We start from the raw sequence: 25,734 nt of genomic DNA, 5'->3' as shown, positions 1-25,734 counted from the left end.
AAACCATACTCCCAGAGGGGGAGAAAGGGAAGGAAAGAGCCAGAGGTGGGGGGGGGGGGCGAAGATGGGGAACGGGGAAGGATGCGGAAAGGGAAGGTATGCAGCCCGGAAAGGAAGGAGGGCCACATTAGCTCGGGGTCCCGTGCTCGCTACGCACGTGTCCACAAAAGAGTTGTGGACCGCCTGGGGGGAGGGAGCGGCGTGGCGGGCCAAACGGGTGGAGCTGCGTTCCGGAAGAGACGGGGAAGCCTGCCGTGATGGTGCCACGGGCATAGGTTCGTCGACGTCCGCGGGATGCTTCCCGGAAAGTGGATTGCGCTGGCGTCGCTGGCTAGGCTGCGACACCGGCGGCGGCGGTGCCAAGGGCACGGGGGCATCGTCAACGATGGTGGATGGCGCAGCCGGTCGGGCCGGCGGAGGGGCCGGTGGAGCCAGCAGCCGCTGTGGAGACGACGGCTGTTGCTGCTGGACGGATTCTGGCACCCCTGCACGCCGACCACGGGTGGAAGGGAGCGCATCTGGGCGGCTGGAAGAAGGCGGCGGAGCTGTCTGCTGGGAAGAAGAGGCGGTCGGAAAACACTGATACCAGCGCCTGAGTGGGTTGCGGTGCCAGCGGATCACTTTGTCGGCGATGCAGACGTCAAAGAGCTGATGGCCTTGCGGCCGGACGATCACCCCCTGAATCCATCCAGCTCTCAGGCCGGAACCTCGCGCCCAGATAAGGGATCCAGGAACAAAGGGAGCCTGTGCAGTCGGAACCTATTGTTTGGGTCCAGGCCGGAGGAGGTGCAAAAGGGTATGAGGTTGCCGGCCGTGCAAAAGTTCCACTGGACTACGGGAGCCGATGGGCGTCGACTGATAGAAACTGAGGAACAACGTGCGCGACTCGTCCAAAGTATGGGCGGAGGCATAATTTGTCATTTGGGTCTTAAATATCCGGACGAGGCGTTCGGCCTCGCCGTTCGATTGCGGGTGAAAGGGCGGAGTGAGGACGTGTTGGATGCCATTGGCTGAACGTCGCGAATTCCTGGCTCCGGAATTTAGGGCTGTTATCGGTAACAATTGTTAGCGACAACCCTTCCGAGGAAAAAACTTTCTGGAGAGCAGCGAGGGTCACGTCCGAAGTGGTGCTGGTACAACGGATAACGAACGGAAAATGTGAAAAAGCCTTAGTGACGAGAAGCCATTGGTAGCGGGGAAAGGGTCCGGCGAAGTCCAAATAAATGCGATCCCAGGGACCCGCCGGCTTAGGTCAAGAGAGGAAGGTTTGAGGGGGCTGGGACGGCTGTTGGGCGCAAGTGGAGCAATTCTGAACCGTTTGAGTGACGTCCCTGGTAAACCCGAACCAAAAGACGTGACGGTGGGCCAACGCCTTGGTGCGAGGGATTCCCCAATGGCCTCGATGTAAGAGACGCAAGACTTCGGTCCGTAGATGCTGGGGAACGACCACACGCGGCGTGGACGTAGGGACTACCCACAATAGGACACCATCCACCGCCGACAGCTGATGGTGGATAGAAAAAAAGAAGTGAAGGTGCTGCTGGTTGCGGGTGGGGGCACTGCTGGGCCACCCGCGCTGAACATAGGAGCAGACACGGCGCAACAATGGGTCACGCATGGTCGCAATTGGCACCATGGAGGCCGTGATGGGAAACCCGCAAAGGTTGTCGTGGATCGCTTCATCAACTTCGGACACGAGGACGTCTGAAGAGTCAAACGCAGGGTCGGGACCAAGAGGAAGGCGTGGAAGAGCATCCACATTGGCGTGCTGGGAGGTGGACTTAAAATGCAAGGTGTAACGGAATTGCGAGAGGAACAGGGCCCATCGTTGAAGCCTCTGAGACGTCTTCGTAGGAAGCCAGGCCTCCGGGGAAAACAGGGAGAGGAGGGGCTTGTGGTCAGTGACAATATGAAAGGCCTGTCCATATAAGAAAGGCATGAGTTTGGAACAGGCGAATACGATAGCCAATGCCTCCTTTTCGATCTGAGAGTACTTCAGCTGGGTGGCAGTTAGGGCCTCGGATAGAAAAGCCACTGGACGTTGTCCCATCCGGAAGCTTGTGGGAGAGGACAGCCCTGAGCCCATAATCAGACGCGTCCGTGGCCAGGAGCAACGGCAGCGACAGATCATATGGCATCAGGCGGGAGGCTGATTGCAACTGGCGTTTGAGGGTGGAAAAGGCCGTCTCAGAGGCAGGGGACGAACTGAAGGGGACATTTTTGCGGCATACGTGATACAAGGGGGCCGCCACCTGAGCGGCCAATGGAAGGAACTACCGGTAATACGATATTCTTCCAAGGAAGGATTTCAGCTGATGGATGTCCCATGGGGGACGCAGGCGACGTATGGTGTCCTCATAGGAAAATGATGGAGAGATGCCTTTAAGTGAAATAACATGTCCTAAATAGGAAATAGAAGGTTGAAAGAAGGAACACGTCACCTTATTGCATTTTAGCCCAGCCTGGCAGAGGCAAAGAAACAGCTGACGGAAATCGGTAAAATGGGCTGCAGCAGTAGGGCCCGTAACGACAATGTTGTCAAGGTAATTAATGCAGCTGGGAATGTCCTGCAGAAGTTGTTCCAAGAAGCATTGGAAAATGGCTGGGGCGCTAGCCAGGCCAAACGTGAGGCTGGCGGGCATATTCAGAACGGTGAGGGCTTGAGAAGCTTTATCCAAAGGAACCTGGAGGTACGCCTCAGCAAGTCAATTTTGGTAAAGTAACGACCACCAGCCAATCTATGGAGGAGATCATCAGACCAAGGGAGCGGAAAGTCGTCCACCTGGAGCTGGGGGTTGAGGGTCGCGAAAAGTCCCCACAGAGACACAGACACCTGACTGGCTTCTGGACGATGACGAGAGGTGTGGCCCAGGGGCTGAACTGAACAGGCTGTAGCACCCTTTCCTTTTGCAGACGGTCCTATTCGTCGTGCAGTGGCTGCTGGAGAGCGACGGGGATCTGCCTAACCTGGAAGTATAGAGGTCAGGCTGACGGCCTGAGGTGGAGGGTCGCTGCAAACCCCTTGGCGCACCCAATGCCGGGGGAGAAGCGATCCTGGAATTCGGTGCAGAGGGACTCAACTTCGGGAAACGGCACCTGTGGAGAAACCAGATGTCCATGATCATCGATTGTGAACCCGTACATTTGGAAAGCATCCAACCCAAACAGATCGGTAGCATTGGAATTGTTGACTACCAGAAAAGAAATCGTATGACTGACAGATTTGTAAGAAACCACCGTCGTGAACTGCCCCAACAAGGCGATTTCCTGCCTGTTGTATGTAAGGAGGCGTCGAGGGGCCGGATGAAGGCTTGGCGCTCCTAAAACGGTCTAGGTAGTGTAATTGAGCAGGGATACCACAGCCCCTGTATCGACCTGCAGTCTAACTGGCTTACCCAATATGGTGACAATATACAGTTTGGGGGACGCTGAAGACAACTTGGTTGATGTCCATGGACGCCTCGGTGTCGTAGCGCCTGGAGATTGGCGCCGTGGCAGAGCGACAGACAGATGCATGGTGCTCGTCCCGACTGCAACGGCGATACGTCGCCCAGCAGTAAGGACAATCCTCCCGTTCATGCTGGGAGTAGCATCCTGGACAAGATGGAAGGCACAGGGGTTCCCTGCGGCGGCGTTGCTGGCCCCGTGAGAGCTGCTGGTTGTCTTCCTGAAGCGACAGTCTTTTTTTCTTTTCCGTACGCCGAGAAGATGCCAGGCTGTTGTAGTGGGGAGTGAGGCGTGAAGGTGCGTATATGGCCGCGACGTCCTCCTGGAAGTCGGAAGTCTCTTCTCGGATGTTTGCGACGTCGGCCCACGTTTCCAATCTGCGGTCAGCTGCAGTGTAAACTTCAAACTTGAATGCAAGGTCTATGGTTTGATCTAGCGACGGGTCCTCCAACTTTAAGGCGTCGTGGCAGAAAGCCGCATCTGGGGCTGCTTGGATCAGGTTATCCCAGACCATGTCATCTGCGTAAGATTCCCGGGATATGCGGGTGACAAAGTTGCACTTCCGAGCGAGAGCTTTGAGTTCAGCAGCCCATTGTCGGTACGTCTGGTCGGGTTTCTTTCGACTCTGGTGAAATTCCACTCTTGCTGCCATGACGTGATATCTGCGGCGATAGTAGGAGGTGAGACACTCACATATGGCGGTGAAGGTAAGACTGTCAGGATCATGTGGCTTGAGTTTCGTCAGGAGCTCGTACATACGGGAGACATTCCAAGAAAGAAAATAGGCTCTCTGATCGATTTCCTGGGATACCTGATGAATCCGGAAATGTTGACGAATCCTCTTTTCATATGTTTCCCAATCTTCAGCGTCTTCATCGAATGCCGGTAACGCTGGAGGTGTCGGTGGACGGTGAAGACTTTGAATTTCGGCAATCAGTTGCTGCTGCAGTATTGCGAACTGTCGAAAAAGTTGATTCAGTACCTGCTGCACTGATAGATTCTGCTGTTGCAGTTGTGGTTGTGCTTGTTGTTGTTGTTGTGGTTCCATCTTTTTTGGGTTGTCGAATCCTTACTCGTCGCCACTGTTGTATTCTCCAACAGTTTATTGAACGTAACTTCTTCTACAATACAGTAGCTGGCTGTACAATAGATGTAGACTTCCGTCGATCTAGCCGGAGATGTGGTTCCTCTCGGTCGACTGGTACTTCGATCGGCGGTACAGTACAGCGGCTTCGGTGATACCTTCTCGGAGACTCTGCTACAGCGGTTGCCATTAGCAGCGGACGAAGACTGGTCTGCCTTTGACCGGTCGGGCCTATATAGTGAGCTGGAGCCAATAGAAACGCGGCGTAGGAATCCGTGGCCGGATATGTCGCGGTGACCTCTGCAAGGAAAGGTTCCTATTAATCAACTGGAATCTTCGGCGTGTTTACCTGATGTCTTCGGCTGTTGGTTTGTTTCCCTCATAGCGTGGCTGTTATGCGGTGCTGCCTGCCATTTAGGGGAACCCAATGGCAGCACATGAGTGTCCTTCAGTTGTGAGCAGGATCAGTGCAGCTGACGTATTACCCCACTACACGTAAACCATACCGGGTATATCGGGAGAAAATTAAGCGACAAAATATAGTCCTGGAATGACGTTGACGGTGGGCTGTATCTTCCCGTGTTCCCAGAAAGAATGTAAAAACATGTAACTCTCACAATATTACATCGCTATGTCGCAGTAAGACTCATGAACAGATGCGGAACTACTCCGAAGTAAACACGTCCTCACCACACACAAACGAAACTGAGTAAAGACCACAGTGTAGGAAAAAGAAACTATTTACGTACGCGAAGTCATATACTTACAGAGTCACGGTACAATAAATTGCGAGCTTAGAGAGTTGCAGAGATTGAGGACCGTTTGTCGATAACACTGTTCTCCAAAGACTGTGTGGATTCAAACAGCGCACAACACACGCACAATGAGCTCTGTAGAAACAGGCTGCACATACCCGATAACACTGCAATCAGCACCATATTTGTGATGAAATGCTGTTCCTATCTGCAGGCGCTACTGATGCAGCAGTGAACCATGAGGTTTCACGTCGCCATTGCGAGCCTGTGGTCAGCCGTGGGAATACTGAAGGCGGCAGCCATTCGTCACATCTCCGTATATGTTGCCGCTAGTTCTAAGCTGGCTGAGAGAAAGTGTTGGAAGCGGCCTACGCAAAGCCGGAAAATTGGGGGGACTCCGCGACCTGTGTGCGTCATTAGGAGTAACGGACAAGAAATTTCATCTCCACCTGTGTCAGAAGACTATGGCTCCAAGGCGGTCGTTAAGGAGCCATTTCTGAACACCACCCACACACACTAGCGACGAGCTCCAATCGCAGGAGGATGTTCCGATAAGGCTGCCAGCGTGGCACCTGCCAAAAGTACAGAGAATTCTTTATCAATAAAAACGCACTGAAATTAATGATGCACTAAAACTACACCCTTTTACAACATTACACATCCATCTCAAAGTATCAGATGTATTCCAGTTTTACGAATCATAACAATAAAACGACGTCACAGTCAACAACATCTAATCGAGTATTACTGCCCCAGTAGACAAAGTGCAAGACGATCTTTGGGCTACGTGTCTTTATATGAAAGCTTTAATGGGTAATGGCCTAAGTCTCCTCGACCAACAATTCCAACGTAACCTATCAGGAAGGTATAATTTGGTCTATATCGTAACCAGTAATGCAGCCACGAATTATCGTTGCGTTATCAGAATTATTTTCTAAATTCTTTTTCCATATTCATCTACATCTACAGGATTACTCTGCTATTCATAATAACGGGCCTGGCAGAGGGTCCAATGAACCTCCTTCAAGCTGTCTTTACCGGTCCACTCTCGAACGGCGAGCGGGAAAAACGAGTACAATTTTTTTTTGTGCGAGCCCTGATTTCTCTTATTATATCGTGATGACCATGTCTCCCTATGTAGGTGGGTGCCAACCGAATCTTTTCACAATTGGAGGAGAAAACTGTGGTGTCACCGCCAGACACCACACTTGCTAGGTGGTAGCCTTTAAATCGGCCGCGGTCCGTTAGTATACGTCGGACCCGCGTGTCGCCACTATCAGTGATTGCAGACCGAGCGCCGCCACACGGCAGGTCTAGAGAGACTTCCTAGCACTCGCCCCAGTTGTACATCCGACTTTGCTAGCGATGGTTCACTGACAAAATACGCTCTCATTTGCCGAGACGATAGTTAGCATAGCCTTCAGCCACGTCATTTGCTACGACCTAGCAAGACGCCATTACCAGTTACTATTGATACTGAATCATGTACAGTCAAGAGCGACGCTCCTCATTAATGGATTAAAGTTAAGTATTCCACCAGCAACGTCCGTTTTTCTAAAGTCTAATTTCATTGTCCTGTTCCAGACCTCACGCCAGCCTGCGTGAGCTAAAACGCGTGCCTTTCGGCTTCCACTAATAACACGGTGTTGGCTCTCCTGCCAACCCACAACAAAAACTTGTGATTAAAATTTCATGAGAAGATCCCGCGCAACGAAAAACGCCTATGTTTTAATGATTGCCACTCCAATGTATGTGGTACTATCTTCTCTATTTCGCGATAATACAAAATGAACTGCCCTTCTTTGAACTTTTTCGATGTCAACGGTCTGTCCCACCTGATGCGGATACCACACCGCATAGCAGTACTCCAGGATAGGGCGGAGAAGTGTGGTGTAAGCAGTCACTTTAATAGACCTGCTACACCTTGTAAGTGTTCTGCCAATAAATCGCAGCCGGCCGGAGTGGCCGAGCGGTTCTTGGCGCTACAGTCTGGAACCGTGCGACCGCTACGGTCGCTGGTTCGAATCCTGCCTCGGGCATGGATGTGTGTGATGTCCTTCGGTTAGTTACGTTCAATTAGTTCTAAGTACTAGGGGACTGATGGCCTCAGAAGTTAAGCCCCACAGTGCTCAGAACCATTTGAGCCAATAAATCGCAGTCTTTGATTTCCTCTATCCACAACATTTTCTATGTGATCGTTCCAATGTAGGTTATTTGAAATTGCAATCTCGAAGTATTTAGTTGAAGTTACAGCCTTCAGATTTGTGCGACTTTTGGCGCAATCGAAATTCAGCGGATTTTGAGAGCTCGTTTCTCAGGATGGGGCAGGATAAGGTTACGATTGTGGATGGGGCCGTAATCAGTCACTCTCGGTTGCGCAACAAATACGTAAACTTTATTTAAACAAATTATAATTTTAAAACAATCTCTCAAAGTCACAATTGACTATGATAGCACAGAAAAAAATTCCACAATTTTAGCGCCGAAGGCCACCAACAATAACCTCATACAACAAACGGCTGAAGGCCTGAATTAAAAGTCTGAAGAACAATTCTAAATAGCACTTTTAAAATAAATAGCTTGCTTTTAAAACAGATTTGCTTAAAAAACTTACTGTAACAGGGCTGAAGGCCTTATCACCAAAGAAGTGAAATTATTGCTCGGCTGAAGGTCATATCAATAATAAGAGAATTACAAATATCTTTAAAACAAACATCACAATCTAAGGAATCAAGACAAGCGGTTCTCAGCAAGTGTTCCAAGGGCCTGGGAAGGTAAATCAAACGTAAGGTAGGGAGAGACAGGCAGCCAAGAGTTGTACTCACGTAACAGGATGACAACTAAAACTACTGAAACTAGGGGCAGATACGCGCCGACCGACCGACTAACCAGTCTGCCCAACGTCCAATCACCGGTACAACGATGGAATATTTTTAGGCAAGGGCGAAGAGACAGACAGCAGTACGTCTTCAGAAAACACCCAAGGCCGAAGGAAACACCAGCAGGACCGACGTAGTAGACCTCCGCCCCCCCCCCCCCCACACACACACACACACACACACACACAAATATGCACAGTACAATACAAGAGGTTGTCAAACTACACGCCGTGTCGGACAGCATCAACACGACGAGGAAAGGCACACCACCTCCAGGGCAGGTAACTGGGGCGTTAGCGGCCACAAGGCAGAAAATACCACTGGTTGTACTTCACTAACAAGAATAATACTAAATTCAGTGATGAATAACAAATAGAGAAGGACGGCTGCAATATTTCACCGCCTCTAAACACTTCACTTGTTGGCGCCAGGGTCAGCGGCCCTGGAAGCAACAACCCGCCTGCAAAAGTCGAGATCTCAGAATAGTCAAGGTTGCATTAGCAGTTAACTCTTCACTCAAACGTCCAGGGTTCGGTGTGCAACGAAGTCGTCGCTCTCACACCTACCCCTCCTCGATCCGGCAGTGGCAGCACGCCGCCAGCAACCCCGGCTTGCCCCTCGCGCTGCACGGACCTGCTCGCTGCTGCGCCCCCAAACGACCTCATGTCCGTTCACCCTCCCACTCACACCAAATCCAGTACGCAGACAGCATTAAAATAACTGCTCATTCAAAACAACAAGACACACATGGAGCCCGGGAAACAATTACGACAACAACTCACAATACTAAAACGAGTCACTATGAAACAATTACAAGTCGGCACAAACACAGAGAAGCCAGAAGCGGTCGGAAGAAAAAATGTACGTCGTCCGCTGCGACGACCGACCGAACGACCAACCAACGGTCGTCTCCACTCAAGTCAGGCACAGGAAAGATCCCAGTATAAATCATCGACTGACAACTTATTTCCATGAGATCACTTCGACGGCCACACACACACACACACACACACACACACACACACACACACACACACACACACGTTGCATTACTCAAATATCACGGTCCATTGAACTATACCTCGCTGGATCCGGTCCTTGACGTGGCCGTGCACTCTCGCGACCACATCCTTCCGCCGGACAGTGGATGTGTGTCGCGGGCGGTCGGGCGAGTACTGGCTGTCCGGTCCTCACTGCTCCTCTGTCCCAACTCCTCTTGTTCGACACGCGACGACCCGGAAATACTACAGGCTGCTCCAAAGATTGTATCACAGTAAGCGCTATCGATAAGCGCTGCTGCTGCCACTCACGGACAGACAACGCGAGCAAACGTAGCGGCGCCAGTGAACACACTAAGAAAACGAGGCGCCACTATCGCTATTACAAGATGCCAAACTTATGATCCTGATCAGTTACCTCTTAGCAGCCAGCTATTGCTGCTCGAACACCAGATTAGCGAAGCTGTTACTTCACGTCATCAAGAGAAGCAAGAATATTCATATCTTCAGTATCATTGTCGTCCAATTGTTTTGATTGTGATTATTGCTTCTGCTGACTCATCAAGTAAATATAGTATTCGTTGTGATGGGAGTACAATAAAAATTAAGGTAATTGCGGGTAATGCTGTTCAGATAGTTTATATTAAATGTCCATGATGTATATTTCGGTTTGTATAGCTCTCTGTGGATGGGAGTGTGGAAACAGATCCCTTAATCTGGCAGGTAGGTTAGAAAATTTAAAAAAGGAAATGGACAGGTTGAAGATATAGCAGAAATTAGAGAGGTTTGGTGGCAGGAGGATGAGGGCTTCTGGTCCGGCGAATAAAGCGTTATAAATACAAAGTCAAATATGGGTAATGCATAAATGGTTTAGTAACGAATAAGATGGGTGGTTGTTTGAGGTTTAAGGGACCAAACAGCAAGGTCATCAGTCCCTTGTTTCAAATATGCACCATTCCGCTAATGGGACATCTCAGGAAAGTCAGAACAATAAAACGGAAAAGGTAAAAACGTAAAAGGGCAGACATGTTGTCATTGGTAATAACAAAATGAGGGAAGTCGGCAAGAGAACGAACCCAACGCTATGCTGAAGCAGCATAGGCAAGACCACCTGTGACTTAAAAGGTGCAACCGCTAGAATGTAGAAATACGTATGGGAAAAGGAGACTAACCAATTCTTAAAAAAACAAAGAGGTAAAAACAGAGTAAAATGGGATGGAAAGGGGATCTCGGTCAGGAAGGTGAATCGGGAATCTCCAAACACGGCTTAAAGTGGGAGACACCCAAACACTCACCGCCCTGCCCCAACACCAGAGAGAGATTAAAAACCTTAAAACTGAGAATAAGAACCACTTTCCCGGAGGAAACCGAGAACCAGAGAGATCATCTGGGAATCGTCAGCCAACATCAAAGGTAAAGTGTGGGGGAGTCTGTACTTAGCACGCAGAGCCAAAAGAAGGGGGCATTCAATCAAAATGTGCGCTACCGACTGGAATGCTCCACAACCACGAAGTGGGGGTGTTTTATCACGCAAAAGAAAACCATGGGTCAGCCTGTTCTGGCCAATGCGGGGACGACACAGTGTGGTCGAGTCCTTTCGGGAGAGGCGAATGGAAGAACGCTACGGGCCTGGTGTCACCTGAATCGCACGAAGTTTATTAGACAGGGGAGTAGCCTCCCAAGAATTGGCCCATGACTGTGCGAAGTGGGATTTGATGTGAAGCCGTAAATCCGCTGCAGGAGGCGTTACAGAAAACTGGGGGTAAGTGACTGCTCCCCCAGCCAAACGATCAGTGAGCTCATTACCCGGGATACCCACATGGCCAGGGACCCAAAGGGAGTCAATGGAACAAGCAGCAAGGTGAATAGCAGCGAGATGGTCATGGATGGCAGAGACCAAGGGATGACGCGAAAAACACCGGTCAATAGCAAGAAGGCCACTCATCGAGTCCATACATAACAAAACGCGGTTGTGTTGGACTGCTTAATAAAGCTAAGGGCCTGGGAAATTGCCATCAATTCCGCAGTAAACACCCCACATGTAGGTGGCAGCAGATGATTTTCCGTTCCAACAGAGGACGTGAAGGCATACCCAACATGATCAGTAGATTTAGAGCCATCAGTGTAAAAAACAACACCATCCCGAAACTCCCATAAAATTTGGCGGAAAAAGGAACGGAACACCACCGCGGGGATGGAATCTTTCGCACCTCTGTGGAGATCCATCCGAATTCGAGGCCGAGGAACTAACCAAGGAGGGGTGGAGGGGAGGGAGCGAGGAAGACAGGAAAAAGAAGGAAGCTGAAAATCACGGCAAAGAGACGCAAGGCGAAGCCCAACCGGTAAACCCGCCCAAGGGCGGGAGTCGGGTGAGCGACGCCCATGGTCTGGGAACAGGATAGAATAGGAAGGATGAGTGGAGAGGAACGGATAGTGAGTGCATAAGACACCAAAAGCTGGAACCGCCGAACAGAAAGGTGGGGGGGATCCCAGCTTCAACCAGGAGACTATCAACAGGGCTAGTAGGGAAGGCACCGGTGGCCAAACACACACCACGATGGTGGACTGGATCCAGCACGTGCAGTGTGGAAGGAGCAGCTGAACGATAAACTTGACAACCACAGTCCAAGCGAGACAGAACTAGAGCATGATAAAGACGGAGAAGGAGGGAACGGTCCGCACCCCAAGAGGAGTGGGCAAGGAAGCGAAGGACATTTAGTTTACAGAAACATCCTACCATCAGGAGTCTGATATAGGGCAGCCAAGTGAGCTTGTTGTCGAAAAGAAGACCCAGGAAACGAAATTGTGGGACCACAGGCAATCGCTGTGCAGCGAGATAGAGCTCTGGATCAGGGTGGATCGTAGTACGGCGACAGAAGTGGACCACCCGCGATTTTAAAGGAGAGAATTGAAACCTGTGTGACAGGGTCCATGCAGAGGCACGCCGTATAGCTACCTGGAGCTGCCGTTCTGCAGATGCCATCGAGGAGGAACTAACTCAAACGCAGAAATCATCCACATACAGGGCAGGGGCGACCAAGGGACCGACAGATGCCACAAGTCCATCGATAGCAATGAGGAAAAGGACACACATAACAGAACCCTGTGGGATGCCCATCTCCAGGGTCGATGGAGAACTAAAAGCAGTACCAACCCGAACTCTGAATGACCAATGGATCAGGAACTGGCGGATAAAAATCGGGAGTGGGCCCCGAAGACCCCACTGATGAAGGGAAGTAAGATGTGATGGCGCCAAGCCGTGTCATAGGCCTTGCGAAGGTCAAAAAACACTGCCACCAAATGGCGGCGCTGGGAAAAAGCCTGCCGAACTGCGGATTCCAAGCGAAGTAAATGATGGATTGGAGACCGTCCCTCTCGAGAGCCACACTGGTAAGAGGACAATAGATCCCGAGATTCGAGGACCCAATTGAGCCGACGGGCTACCATCCATTCAAGTAACTTACAAAGAACATTGGTCAAACTAATTGGCCGATAGCTGTCAACAGGCTTAAGGACAGGAACCACAAAGTTAACACCCGAAGAAGATGTTGCCGTTGTGGAGCACAGAGATGTTGAAGCAGTTGGTTATGAATGGAAGCTGGGCCAGGGGCCGTATCATGAGAAGAAGATAGAGCAGAAAGAAATTCCCATTCAGCAAAAGGTTCGTTGCAAGATTCTGACTCACAAGGGGTGAAACGTAAGGTGGAAGCTTCAGCCCGCTGTTTTTGGTGAAGGAAAGCAGCTGGATAGGAGGCTGACGCTGATGCCACTGCAAAATGGGTCGCAAGATGTTCTGCAAGAACTAATGGGTCCGTACAAATGCCATCTGGGAGGTGAAGGCCTGGGAGGGTGGACTGCCGATGGCAACCTTGGAGAGAGCGAAGTGTAGCCCATACCCATGACAGAGGAACAGTAGAACCAAGGGAAGAAACGAATCGTTCCCAACGTATCTGCTTGCTCTGTTTGATTAAATAATGGGCTTTAGCGCGGAGGCGTTTAAATTTAGTAAGGTTGGCTATGGATGGGTGCCTCTTAAAGTGTTGCAAAGCTCGACGGAGATCACGGATGGCAATGGCAATGGCCGTACTCCACCATGGGACTTGCCGGCGACGAAATGGTCCAGATGAGCGCGGGACAGCAAGGCTAGCAGCGCGAACAATTGCGTCAGACACGTCACGTAGGACATCAATACGACCCGAAAGAGAGGGAGAAAACACGACCTGTGCAGTGTATAGAGGCCAATCGGCGCGTCGGAAAGACCAACGAGGTAACCTGTCCATCGGGGAGCGGGAAGGGATAATCAACGGTAAATGGTCACTATCACAAAGGTCGTCGTGTGGCGACCAGTGTAATGAAGGGAGGAGAGAGGGAGAAGGAAGACAAAGAAAGATCAATGGCAGAAAAGGTACCATGACCGGCACTGAAATGAATAGGGGAGCCATTATTAAGAAGGCACAGGTCGTGGTCTGCAATAAATTGGTCTATAAGAAGACCTCGTCTAGATGGAAGGCACTGCCCCACAAGGAATGATGAGCATTAAAATCCCCAAGGAGGAGGAAGGGAGGAGGAAGTTGCTGAAGAAGGGCAGTTAAGGCAGTAGGTGTAAGAGTGCTGTCAGGAGGGAGATAAAGATTGCAAACTGTGACCGCAGAGTCTAAGTGGACCCTAACAGCAACCGCTTCCAATATAGTTTGAAGAGGAATCCACGTGCTAACAATGTCTGTACGGACCAATGTACAAACGCCACCAGAAGCCCGCAGGGGTCCGACCCGATTTCGACAGAAAACACAGAACCCACGGAGTGTCGGTGAGTGAGCATCAGTAAAATGAGATTCCTGGAGAACCACACAAGCTGCAGAGTAGGACGAAAGAAGGGATTTCAATTCCGGAAGGTGACGATAGTATCCATTACAACTGCATTGGAGAACAACAGAACGCTGGTTTAAATGGGGGCTGAACATGCTAAATCCAGTCATACCGCCGGGTCCCCACCAGTCACCGGCAAGGAGGGGGCGACATCCATGAACGACAGGTCAGAATCCGGTTGTGAAGTCGGGGAAGGGACCTCCGGTGACACCAGAGGCTCTTTGTCCCGGGACTTATGCTTCTTTTCAGGCTGAGATCGAGGAGGGCTGTGTGGCATAAAGGAGCCAGCTGCAGCAAGATCAGAAACAGAGACCGGGCGACCTGGGGGCCGACAGACCGCGGCACTCGCGGTCGTCGCGCGGCAGCAGACCTTTGGCCTGGAGGGTGCCGGGAAGGGGCATCCTGGGAGAGGTGCCCTTGACCGGCAGACGCCGAAGGAGTGGGACACTTCTCCGGCTGGGGAGGGGGAGCAGCGCCCAGAGGAGAAGGTGTGGGAGCTGCAGGGGAGGGGGGAGGAGAGGGGTCCGCGATGGAGGTAAGGAAGGGGGAGGAAGGGTTGTAGATGTAACCAAGGCGTAACTAGATGTCATGGACACAGGGTTTCTTACAGACCTCTGTGTAAGTTAAACGATCGAGGGACTTATACTCCTGTATCTTGTTTTTCGTTCTTATATACTGGGCAATCTGGTGAATGTGTAGAATGACTACCATGACAATTTACACACACAGGAGGGGGAACACAGGGACTCACCTCATGGAGTGGACGTCCACAGTCACCACAGAGAGGGGCCTGTGAACAGCGGGACGACGTGTCCAAAATGCAAGCACTTAAAACACCTCATAGGAGGTGGGATGTACAGCTTCACATGACAACGATAGACCATAATCTTTTCTCAGGGAGGGTATCCCCTTCAAAAGCCAGGATAAAGGCACCAGTATCAATACGATAGTCTTTAGGACCCTTCTGACCACGCCAAACAAAGTGAACACCCCGCCGTCCGAGATTGTCCCGAAGTTCATCAGTTTGAAGGATGAGGTCCCTGTGGAAAAACACACGTTGTACCATATTTAGAGACTGGTGGGGGGTAATGGACACAGGAATTGTGCCAAGATGGGTACAGGCACGATGGGCCGCAGATTCGGCAGCTGAAGCAGTTTTTATCAGCAACGAACCCGACCGCATCTTGCTCAGGGAGTCCACTTCGCCAAACTTGTCTTCAATGTGTTCCACAAAGAATAAAGGTTTGGTATTGGTGAAAGTATCTCCATCAGTCCTGGTGGAAACTAGATAACAGGGGAAAGGTTTTGCCCCTAGCCGACGGGCCTGTCACTCTTCCCTGGGGGTATCCATCGAAGGGACGGCCGAAGGGGCAAGAGAAGCAGCACTTTAAGAATCAGTACCACGCAGAGAGACGGCCGCAGAAGAACGGCCAGAGTTCTGGACCCGTATGCGTTTCATTTGCATAGCGTCCGCCCACTCTGATCAGGGGCTCTCCTCACGGGCGGCACCCAGCCACAGCAAGGGCCGTCTGGCACGCCGGCCATTGCCGGGAGTTCCGATGCTCCAGGATGACGAGCAACCACTCCAAGGCATGCATGAGGAGGTCACAGCTCAGGTATCAGAAGTGTGATCCCTGTGTGTTCAGGGGGCTCAACCAAAAGGGTACATAGCGACCCCACCACACGGGCTGGCTACCGTGCTGGCTATGCATCCTAGTATAGGACAACGACGTGAAAGAAAAGGTGGAATGTACTAGGAGGGCGCACGTTGCAGACACTAGGTAAGGTGCTCTTCCCAAATGGCTCACACTATGGAGGAGAAAATTTGTAATGGAGGTCAAACCCCAGAGGGAGACCAAGGAATGCCAAAAGGAGGAGATGATTATGCAACAAAGTCGAATTGGAAAACCAACAGAACCAGGAGGATGGCGGCGGCCAACATAAGCAAGGAAACCAAGAGAGGGAGAGGAGGTAAGGGGGGAGACGAGGAGGAGGAGGTGTGGGGGGGACAGGGTGGACGGGGGGGAGGGGGTGGACGGGGGGGAGGGGGTGGACGGGGGGGAGGGGGTGGACGGGGGGGAGGGGGTGGACGGGGGGGAGGGGGTGGACGGGGGGGAGGGGGTGGACGGGGGGGAGGGGGTGGACGGGGGGGAGAGGGTGGACGGGGGGGAGAGGTGGACGGGGGGGAGAGGTGGACGGGGGGGAGAGGTGGACGGGGGGGAGAGGTGGACGGGGGGGAGAGGTGGACGGGGGGGAGAGGTGGACGGGGGGGAGAGGTGGACGGGGGGGAGAGGTGGACGGGGGGGAGAGGTGGACGGGGGGGAGAGGTGGACGGGGGGGAGAGGTGGACGGGGGGGAGAGGTGGACGGGGGGGAGAGGTGGACGGGGGGGAGGGGTGGACGGGGGGGAGGGGTGGACGGGGGGGAGGGGTGGACGGGGGGGAGGGGTGGACGGGGGGGAGGGGTGGACGGGGGGGAGGGGTGGACGGGGGGGAGGGGTGGACGGGGGGGAGGGGTGGACGGGGGAGAGGGGTGGACGGGGGAGAGGGGTGGACGGGGGAGAGGGGTGGACGGGGGAGAGGGGTGGACGGGGGAGAGGGGTGGACGGGGGAGAGGGGTGGACGGGGGAGAGGGGTGGACGGGGGAGAGGGGTGGACGGGGGAGAGGGGTGGACGGGGGAGAGGGGTGGACGGGGGAGAGGGGTGGACGGGGGAGAGGGGTGGACGGGGGAGAGGGGTGGACGGGGGAGAGGGGTGGACGGGGGAGAGGGGTGGACGGGGGAGAGGGGTGGACGGGGGAGAGGGTGGACGGGGGAGAGGGGTGGACGGGGGAGAGGGGTGGACGGGGGAGAGGGGTGGACGGGGGAGAGGGGTGGACGGGGGAGAGGGGTGGACGGGGGAGAGGGGTGGACGGGGGAGAGGGGTGGACGGGGGAGAGGGGTGGACGGGGGAGAGGGGTGGACGGGGGAGAGGGGTGGACGGGGGAGAGGGGTGGACGGGGGAGAGGGGTGGACGGGGGAGAGGGGTGGACGGGGGAGAGGGGTGGACGGGGGAGAGGGGTGGACGGGGGAGAGGGGTGGACGGGGGAGAGGGGTGGACGGGGGAGAGGGGTGGACGGGGGAGAGGGGTGGACGGGGGAGAGGGGTGGACGGGGGAGAGGGGTGGACGGGGGAGAGGGGTGGACGGGGGAGAGGGGTGGACGGGGGAGAGGGGTGGACGGGGGAGAGGGGTGGACGGGGGAGAGGGGTGGACGGGGGAGAGGGGTGGACGGGGGAGAGGGGTGGACGGGGGAGAGGGGTGGACGGGGGAGAGGGGTGGACGGGGGAGAGGGGTGGACGGGGGAGAGGGGTGGACGGGGGAGAGGGGTGGACGGGGGAGAGGGGTGGACGGGGGAGAGGGGTGGACGGGGGAGAGGGGTGGACGGGGGAGAGGGGTGGACGGGGGAGAGGGGTGGACGGGGGAGAGGGGTGGACGGGGGAGAGGGGTGGACGGGGGAGAGGGGTGGACGGGGGAGAGGGGTGGACGGGGGAGAGGGGTGGACGGGGGAGAGGGGTGGACGGGGGAGAGGGGTGGACGGGGGAGAGGGGTGGACGGGGGAGAGGGGTGGACGGGGGAGAGGGGTGGACGGGGGAGAGGGGTGGACGGGGGAGAGGGGTGGACGGGGGAGAGGGGTGGACGGGGGAGAGGGGTGGACGGGGGAGAGGGGTGGACGGGGGAGAGGGGTGGACGGGGGAGAGGGGTGGACGGGGGAGAGGGGTGGACGGGGGAGAGGGGTGGACGGGGGAGAGGGGTGGACGGGGGAGAGGGGTGGACGGGGGAGAGGGGTGGACGGGGGAGAGGGGTGGACGGGGGAGAGGGGTGGACGGGGGAGAGGGGTGGACGGGGGAGAGGGGTGGACGGGGGAGAGGGGTGGACGGGGGAGAGGGGTGGACGGGGGAGAGGGGTGGACGGGGGAGAGGGGTGGACGGGGGAGAGGGGTGGACGGGGGAGAGGGGTGGACGGGGGAGAGGGGTGGACGGGGGAGAGGGGTGGACGGGGGAGAGGGGTGGACGGGGGAGAGGGGTGGACGGGGGAGAGGGGTGGACGGGGGAGAGGGGTGGACGGGGGAGAGGGGTGGACGGGGGAGAGGGGTGGACGGGGGAGAGGGGTGGACGGGGGAGAGGGGTGGACGGGGGAGAGGGGTGGACGGGGGAGAGGGGTGGACGGGGGAGAGGGGTGGACGGGGGAGAGGGGTGGACGGGGGAGAGGGGTGGACGGGGGAGAGGGGTGGACGGGGGAGAGGGGTGGACGGGGGAGAGGGGTGGACGGGGGAGAGGGGTGGACGGGGGAGAGGGGTGGACGGGGGAGAGGGGTGGACGGGGGAGAGGGGTGGACGGGGGAGAGGGGTGGACGGGGGAGAGGGGTGGACGGGGGAGAGGGGTGGACGGGGGAGAGGGTGGACGGGGGAGAGGTGGACGGGGGAGAGGTGGACGGGGGAGAGGTGGACGGGGGAGAGGTGGACGGGGGAGAGGTGGACGGGGGAGAGGTGGACGGGGGAGAGGTGGACGGGGGAGAGGTGGACGGGGGAGAGGTGGACGGGGGAGAGGTGGACGGGGGAGAGGTGGACGGGGGAGAGGTGGACGGGGGAGAGGTGGACGGGGGAGAGGTGGACGGGGGAGAGGTGGACGGGGGAGAGGTGGACGGGGGAGAGGTGGACGGGGGAGAGGTGGACGGGGGAGAGGTGGACGGGGGAGAGGTGGACGGGGGAGAGGTGGACGGGGGAGAGGTGGACGGGGGAGAGGTGGACGGGGGAGAGGTGGACGGGGGAGAGGTGGACGGGGGAGAGGTGGACGGGGGAGAGGTGGACGGGGGAGAGGTGGACGGGGGAGAGGTGGACGGGGGAGAGGTGGACGGGGGAGAGGTGGACGGGGGAGAGGTGGACGGGGGAGAGGTGGACGGGGGAGAGGTGGACGGGGGAGAGGTGGACGGGGGAGAGGTGGACGGGGGAGAGGTGGACGGGGGAGAGGTGGACGGGGGAGAGGTGGACGGGGGAGAGGTGGACGGGGGAGAGGTGGACGGGGGAGAGGTGGACGGGGGAGAGGTGGACGGGGGAGAGGTGGACGGGGGAGAGGTGGACGGGGGAGAGGTGGACGGGGGAGAGGTGGACGGGGGAGAGGTGGACGGGGGAGAGGTGGACGGGGGAGAGGTGGACGGGGGAGAGGTGGACGGGGGAGAGGTGGACGGGGGAGAGGTGGACGGGGGAGAGGTGGACGGGGGAGAGGTGGACGGGGGAGAGGTGGACGGGGGAGAGGTGGACGGGGGAGAGGTGGACGGGGGAGAGGTGGACGGGGGAGAGGTGGACGGGGGAGAGGTGGACGGGGGAGAGGTGGACGGGGGAGAGGTGGACGGGGGAGAGGTGGACGGGGGAGAGGTGGACGGGGGAGAGGTGGACGGGGGAGAGGTGGACGGGGGAGAGGTGGACGGGGGAGAGGTGGACGGGGGAGAGGTGGACGGGGGAGAGGTGGACGGGGGAGAGGTGGACGGGGGAGAGGTGGACGGGGGAGAGGTGGACGGGGGAGAGGTGGACGGGGGAGAGGTGGACGGGGGAGAGGTGGACGGGGGAGAGGTGGACGGGGGAGAGGTGGACGGGGGAGAGGTGGACGGGGGAGAGGTGGACGGGGGAGAGGTGGACGGGGGAGAGGTGGACGGGGGAGAGGTGGACGGGGGAGAGGTGGACGGGGGAGAGGTGGACGGGGGAGAGGTATGGGGGAGAGGTATGGGGGAGAGGTATGGGGGAGAGGTATGGGGGAGAGGTATGGGGGAGAGGTATGGGGGAGAGGTATGGGGGAGAGGTATGGGGAGAGGAGGGGAGAGGAAATGCAGCCCTGGGGTGAAAGAAGGTTGCAATGGCTCGGGGCCCCGTGCTCGCCACGCACGTATCCACAAAAGAGTTGTGGACCCCCTGGGGGGTAACGAATAAGAAAATAGTAATGCGGGTACACTACAGTGAAAAGCATAATAATGCATTGCCATTGATAAGGTACATTGAGGTAAAAAAATCATGGATAGCAATACGAACATAAAGAGGTGGATGTAGTATCGCGTACATGAAGTATAAAAGGACAGTGCATCGATGGAGCTGTTACTTGTAGCCAGGTGATACATGTGAAAATGTTTCCGATTTCATAATGGTCACACGACGGGAATTAACTGACACTGAACCGTAATTTGAGCTAGGCGCTTGGGAAATCCATTCCGGAAAGCGTTAGGAAATTCAGTATTCCGCGATCCATGGTGTCAAGAGTGTGCCGAGAACACCACATTTCAGGCATTACCTCTCATCACGCACAATGCAATGGCGACAGCCTTCACATAACGACAGAGAGCAGCACTATTTGCGTACAGTTGTCAGTGCTAACAGAAATCAACATTGCGTGAAATAAGCGCGGAAATCAGTGTGGGACGTACGACGAATGTATCCGCTAGACACAGTGCGGAGAAATTTGGAGTTAATTGTTTACAGCAGCAGACGACCGATGCGGGTGCCTTTTCTGACAGCACAACATCGCCTGCAGCGCCTTTCCTGGACTCGTGATCATTTGAGTTGGATTCTAAATGACTGGACAACTGTGTCGTGGTCGGATGAGTCCCAATTTCAGTTGATAAGAGCTGATGGTAGGATTCGACTATGGCACAGGCCCCACAGACCCAAGTTGTGAACAAGGCGTTGTGCAAGCTGGTGTAATGGTGCAGGCTGTGTTTACATGGGACGGACTGGGTCCTTAGGACCAACTGAACCTATCAGTGACTGGAAATGGACATGTTTGGCTACTTGCACATCAGCAGCCGCTGACTGACTTCGAGGTCCCAAATAACGGTCAAATTTCTATGGATTACAATGCGCCACGTTATTGGGCCACAACTATTCGTGACTCATTTGAAGAACATTCTGGACAATTCGATCGAATGATTCGATTGCCCAGATCGCATGACACGAATCCCATTTAGGGGACATATAGACAGATCACTTCGTGCGTAAAATCCTGCACTGGCAACACTCCCGCAATTATGGGCGTCTATAGAGGCAGCATGGCTAATTATTCCTGCAGGGGACTTCGAACATCGTGTTCAGTCCATGTCACATCCAATAGCTGCATTACGTCAGGCGGAAGGAGATCGACACAATATTAGGAGGTATCCCATGACTTTTGCGACCTCCGAGTAGTGACGAAGCCCACACCTCTCCCTCTGAATTTATAGTGAATGAGAATATCCTGGGAGAAAACTGGTAAGCATAGTTTTCCCAGTATGTCACGGTAAGAAACTTATTGGCTGTTGTACCCGTCCGCGTCGGGCGCGAGGAAACGATAGACGACAAACGTAAGCAAAAAATATGAGAAAATGAAATTAATTACACTACTGGCCATTAAAATTGCTACACCACAAAAATGACGTGCTACAGACGCGCAATTTAACCGACAGATGCTGTGATATGCAAATGATTAGCTTTTCAGAGCATTCACACAAAGCTGGTGCCGGTGGCGACACCTACCACGTGCTGACATGAGGAAAGTTTCCAACCGATTTCTCATACACAACAGTCAACCAGCGTTTCCTGGTGAGACGTTGTTGTGATGCCTCGTCTCAGGAGGAGAAATGCGTACCATCACATTTCCGACTTTGATAAAGGTCAGACTGTAGCCTGTAGCGATTGCGGTTTATCGTATCGCGACATTGCTGCTCGCGTTGGTCGAGATTCAATGGCTGTTAGCAGAATATGGAATCGGTGGGCTCAGGAGGGTAATACAGAACGCCGTGCTGGATCCCAACGGCCTCGTATCACTAGCAGTCGAGATGACAGGCAGCTTACCCGCATGACTGTAACGGATGGTGCAGCCACGTCTCGATCCCTGAGTCAATCGATGGGGACGTTTGCAAGACAACAACCATCTGCACGAACAGTTTGACGACGTTTGCAGCAGCATGGACTATCAGCTCGGAGACCATGGCTGCGGTTATCCCTGACGCTGCATCACAGACAGGAGCGCCTGCGATGGTGTGCTCAACGACGAACCTGGGTGCACGAATGGCAAAAAGTCATTTTTTCGGGTGGATCCAGGTTCTGTTTACAGCATCATGATGGCCGCATCCGTGTTTGGCGACATCGCAGTGAACGCACATTGGAAGCATGTATTCGTCGTCGCCATACTGGCGTATCACCCGGCATGATGGTATGGGGTGCCATTGGTTACACGCCTCTGTCACCTATTGTTCGCATTGACGGCACTTTGAACAGTGGACGTTACATTTCAGACGTGTTACCACCCGTGGCTCTACCCTACGATCCCTACGAAACCCTACATTTCAGCATTATAATGCACGACAGCTTGTTGCAGGTCCTGTACGGGCGTTTCTGGGTACAGAAAATGTTCGACTGCTGCCCGGCCAGAACATTCTCCAGATCTCTCAGCGATTGAAAACGTCTGGTCAATGGTGGCCGAGCAACTGGCTCGCCACAATACGCCAGTCACTGCTCTTGATGAACTGTGGTATCGTGTTGAAGCTACATGGGCAGCTGTACCTGTACACGCCATCCAAGCTCTGTTTGACTCAATGCCCAGGCGTATCAAGGCCATTGTTACGGCCAGAGGTGGTTGTTCTGGGTACTGATTTCTCAGGATCTATGCACCCAAATTGCGTGAAAATGTAGTCACATGTCAGATCTAGTATAATATATTTGTCCAATGAATACCCGTTTATCATCTGCATTTCTTCTTGGTTTCCACGTTAATGGACCGATCAGCTTAATACTATTCTTATGTAAAGATACACGCAACAAATGAAAAGAAATGATCGGTAACTTGATCTCCGAGTGGTTCGACCTGGAGATATTCAAGTAAGTAACGAAAGACACGTAATATATCGGGTGGTTCTACCCTCGAACAATTCTTCAGTTATATTTTCTTTACTGGCTGCGAACAGTGACAGAAATATTCGTACATAATCCTAGTTGTTATCACAGGACTCAAGAGGTGTGCTTTTTCTAAATAAACTCGATTCACACATTTCCCTTAATATCGTATGTTTAACTAAATACAAAGGACCACAGGAGCAGATGCTTACCCTCTGCAGTATCCGACAGAGAAAACGCCACCATCAGGCGAGGATAGATGAAGTACGTAAGGATCGCTTATTTCTTCACCGTCACTATGTATGTTGCATTTGCCGCTTCGCTCACTTAGCAAGTGTCTATCCAAACGATTTTAATTACAAAACATTTCTTTGTATAAAAAAATGGAAAACATTTTTCGGTACTATAAATTGCAGTATTAATAGACTTCTATAAATACGTTTTTGAAATCACTTTGGGGGCAAGGCATAAACGTCTTTCACAGATAATGAGGATATATAATGTGTTGTAAGCCCAATGAATGAATGAATGAATGAATGAATGAATGAATGAATGAATGAAGTTATATGATGAACAGAAAATACTTTATGCATTCAATCAGTAACAGCTAGTACTTAATTGTTCGTTTGAATATTTTTCAAAAGAATTTTACTCTTTTTTTAATGTATTGGTTATGTATGATTTTCTGATGGCAAATTATTTTCAGAAATATTCTCATTTGCTTTAGTTGTATAATAACCAAATAAAGTTTACTTGCGCACTGATCAATAAACTGTCATTATTATAAGGCTTAGTTTTCAGGATTGGATGATAACATTTTTCAATATTTACATTTGACTGAGGCAACAGTGAATAGTTGTGTTTACGTGGCATTATACTTTGTTTCCATTCCTCCCAACGGGAAAAAACTCAGCGAGGGATAAAATTTCCATCCAGTTTTGTTTAACATAAAGTTTGCTTCATATTTACAACCGCTACGTAATAGAATTACACCCAAAATTGTTTTGCTTTAATTATGTTATCAATATTATTGTACTGATTGTTTTCAAGTCCGAGCTATTTTTGGCTCAACAGTTTACAAACTGTAGTAAAGTTCTTAAACTTTACATTAGTGATACACGTCAGCGTTGAAGTCTTAATTGTAATTTTCATTTGATACGACTCTTTATGTAATTGATACGGAGTTCACATCACACGGTCGGCGGCTCCTATCATCTGTTCTGTTGGGGCTCTGCCGCTACACCAACTGCTTCATAGGAACAAATGCCTGCTGCTGGTACGAAGGTTAGCACGATGTGTCGCGGGCTGCGCTTCTGCTTTTCACCTCAGCGTCGTTTATACGAAACAAATTAAGTGCAGCATCACAGAGACAAAATATTTGTTATCCACTATACGGCACTGAAAAGAGATTTGCTTAGTATATTTGTCTGGTCAGTTGTTTAATGTAGTTTATACGCAGTTACTACTGTTCGTTCATTTCAAAGTGAGAACACGTTTCCTTGTTTTACGTTGGCAACACTCACCGGTCAGAGCGCCGCATAACATCCACTACAGAATTACTGTTAGCCTGTTGCACGTAGTTCAGCTCTTAGCGAATCATAAAACTGTCTACGACAAACAGTAGTTTAGCGTTCTTGTAGGGCACAGGTTATTTATTCAGTCTTTAAAGTTTTTGTACTTTAAACGCGCATAACCATACGTGACAATAGTGGACTTGTTAAGCACTGTTACTGAATACCACAACGGCAGACATCAGTTCGCTTTGTTAGTTCCACGTTTATCAGACGCGTTTATTTGTGGTTCGGTGCGAGAACATTTATGAAGATCCACTTGGTTAAAAGCGTTCGTGCATACTTCATCCGATTACCTCCATAATCCGACGCAGCAGAGGTGAGTACAGATTCACGTACTACTATGGGCTTTCACATGTTTTATTTGCTTATGCTTGCGTAGCCTTTCAGTATCACTTAAGTGTGCTGAGTTCCACAGTGGGTTTTAAACTGCACTATCTACAGAATCATTGTGTCTTTTCTCAGGAGCTTCTGTGTACGTTGACAAATAGTTGCTGTGCAAGTATTTTGTTCTCATGCAAGGTGAAGCTTAATACAACACTAGAATTATTTGTATATTAATATCTCTCTTTTGTGATTTTAGCAGTGGAGCTATGTAACAAGATTTATATGTTCTCATAGTATTCGGTCATGTACTTTTTTTTGTTTTGGTTTTTAGGGGGCAGAACTGCTATGGTCATTAGCGCCCGGTCCGTGACTTAGGAAACAGTAAAAAACCGAAATTGAAAACCAGCAGCAATAGGAACGAAAGTCATAAAATTGGAGAAACTAAAAACAGAAGGAAGGCTTAAAAATTCACCACAGAAAGGGGTTGGTTGTCCCAAAAAAAAAAAAAAAGCTTGAAATGACTGACGTCATTTCACTGGCACTAATAAACTTGAGCGCGTGTCATCTGCTAAAATCGACGATAGATCAGGCGATAGCTGTAGACGGGAGCGTAACGGATTAAAATAGGGGCACTCAATTAAAAGGTGTCTTACCGTCCACAGCTGAAAGCAGTGGGAACAGAGTGGGGGAGGATCGCCGCTTAAAAGATGTCGACGGCTAAAAAGACAGTGCCCTATCCGGAGTCTAGTTAAAATTACCTCCTCCCGACGACGCGTTCGGGAGGAAGAGGTCCAAGCACAAGGAAGAGCTTTCACGTCCCGCAATTTATTATGGGGAAGTGTCGACCAATGTGCGTGCCATAAAAAAACAACACGACGACATAAAACGCTCCGTAGATCTGCGAAGGGAATTGATTTAA

General features: G+C 52.9%; 1 protein-coding gene across 1 annotated transcript; it reads left to right on the top strand.

Annotated features, from left to right (window-relative positions):
- The first annotated feature begins 294 nt into the window (after positions 1-294).
- LOC126251443 (uncharacterized protein DDB_G0290685-like) lies at positions 295-24,979 on the top strand. Its single transcript, XM_049951870.1, has 3 exons — positions 295-796; positions 18,443-19,780; positions 24,954-24,979. The coding sequence occupies exons 1-3, from the start codon at positions 295-297 to the stop codon at positions 24,977-24,979; spliced, it is 1,866 nt and encodes a 621-aa protein (XP_049807827.1).
- The last annotated feature ends 755 nt before the right edge of the window (positions 24,980-25,734 follow it).

This window comes from Schistocerca nitens, chromosome 4 (assembly GCF_023898315.1).
Source record: "Schistocerca nitens isolate TAMUIC-IGC-003100 chromosome 4, iqSchNite1.1, whole genome shotgun sequence".
Taxonomy (NCBI): Eukaryota; Metazoa; Arthropoda; class Insecta; order Orthoptera; family Acrididae; genus Schistocerca; species Schistocerca nitens.
This window is presented reverse-complemented; position numbering and strand designations above follow the sequence as displayed.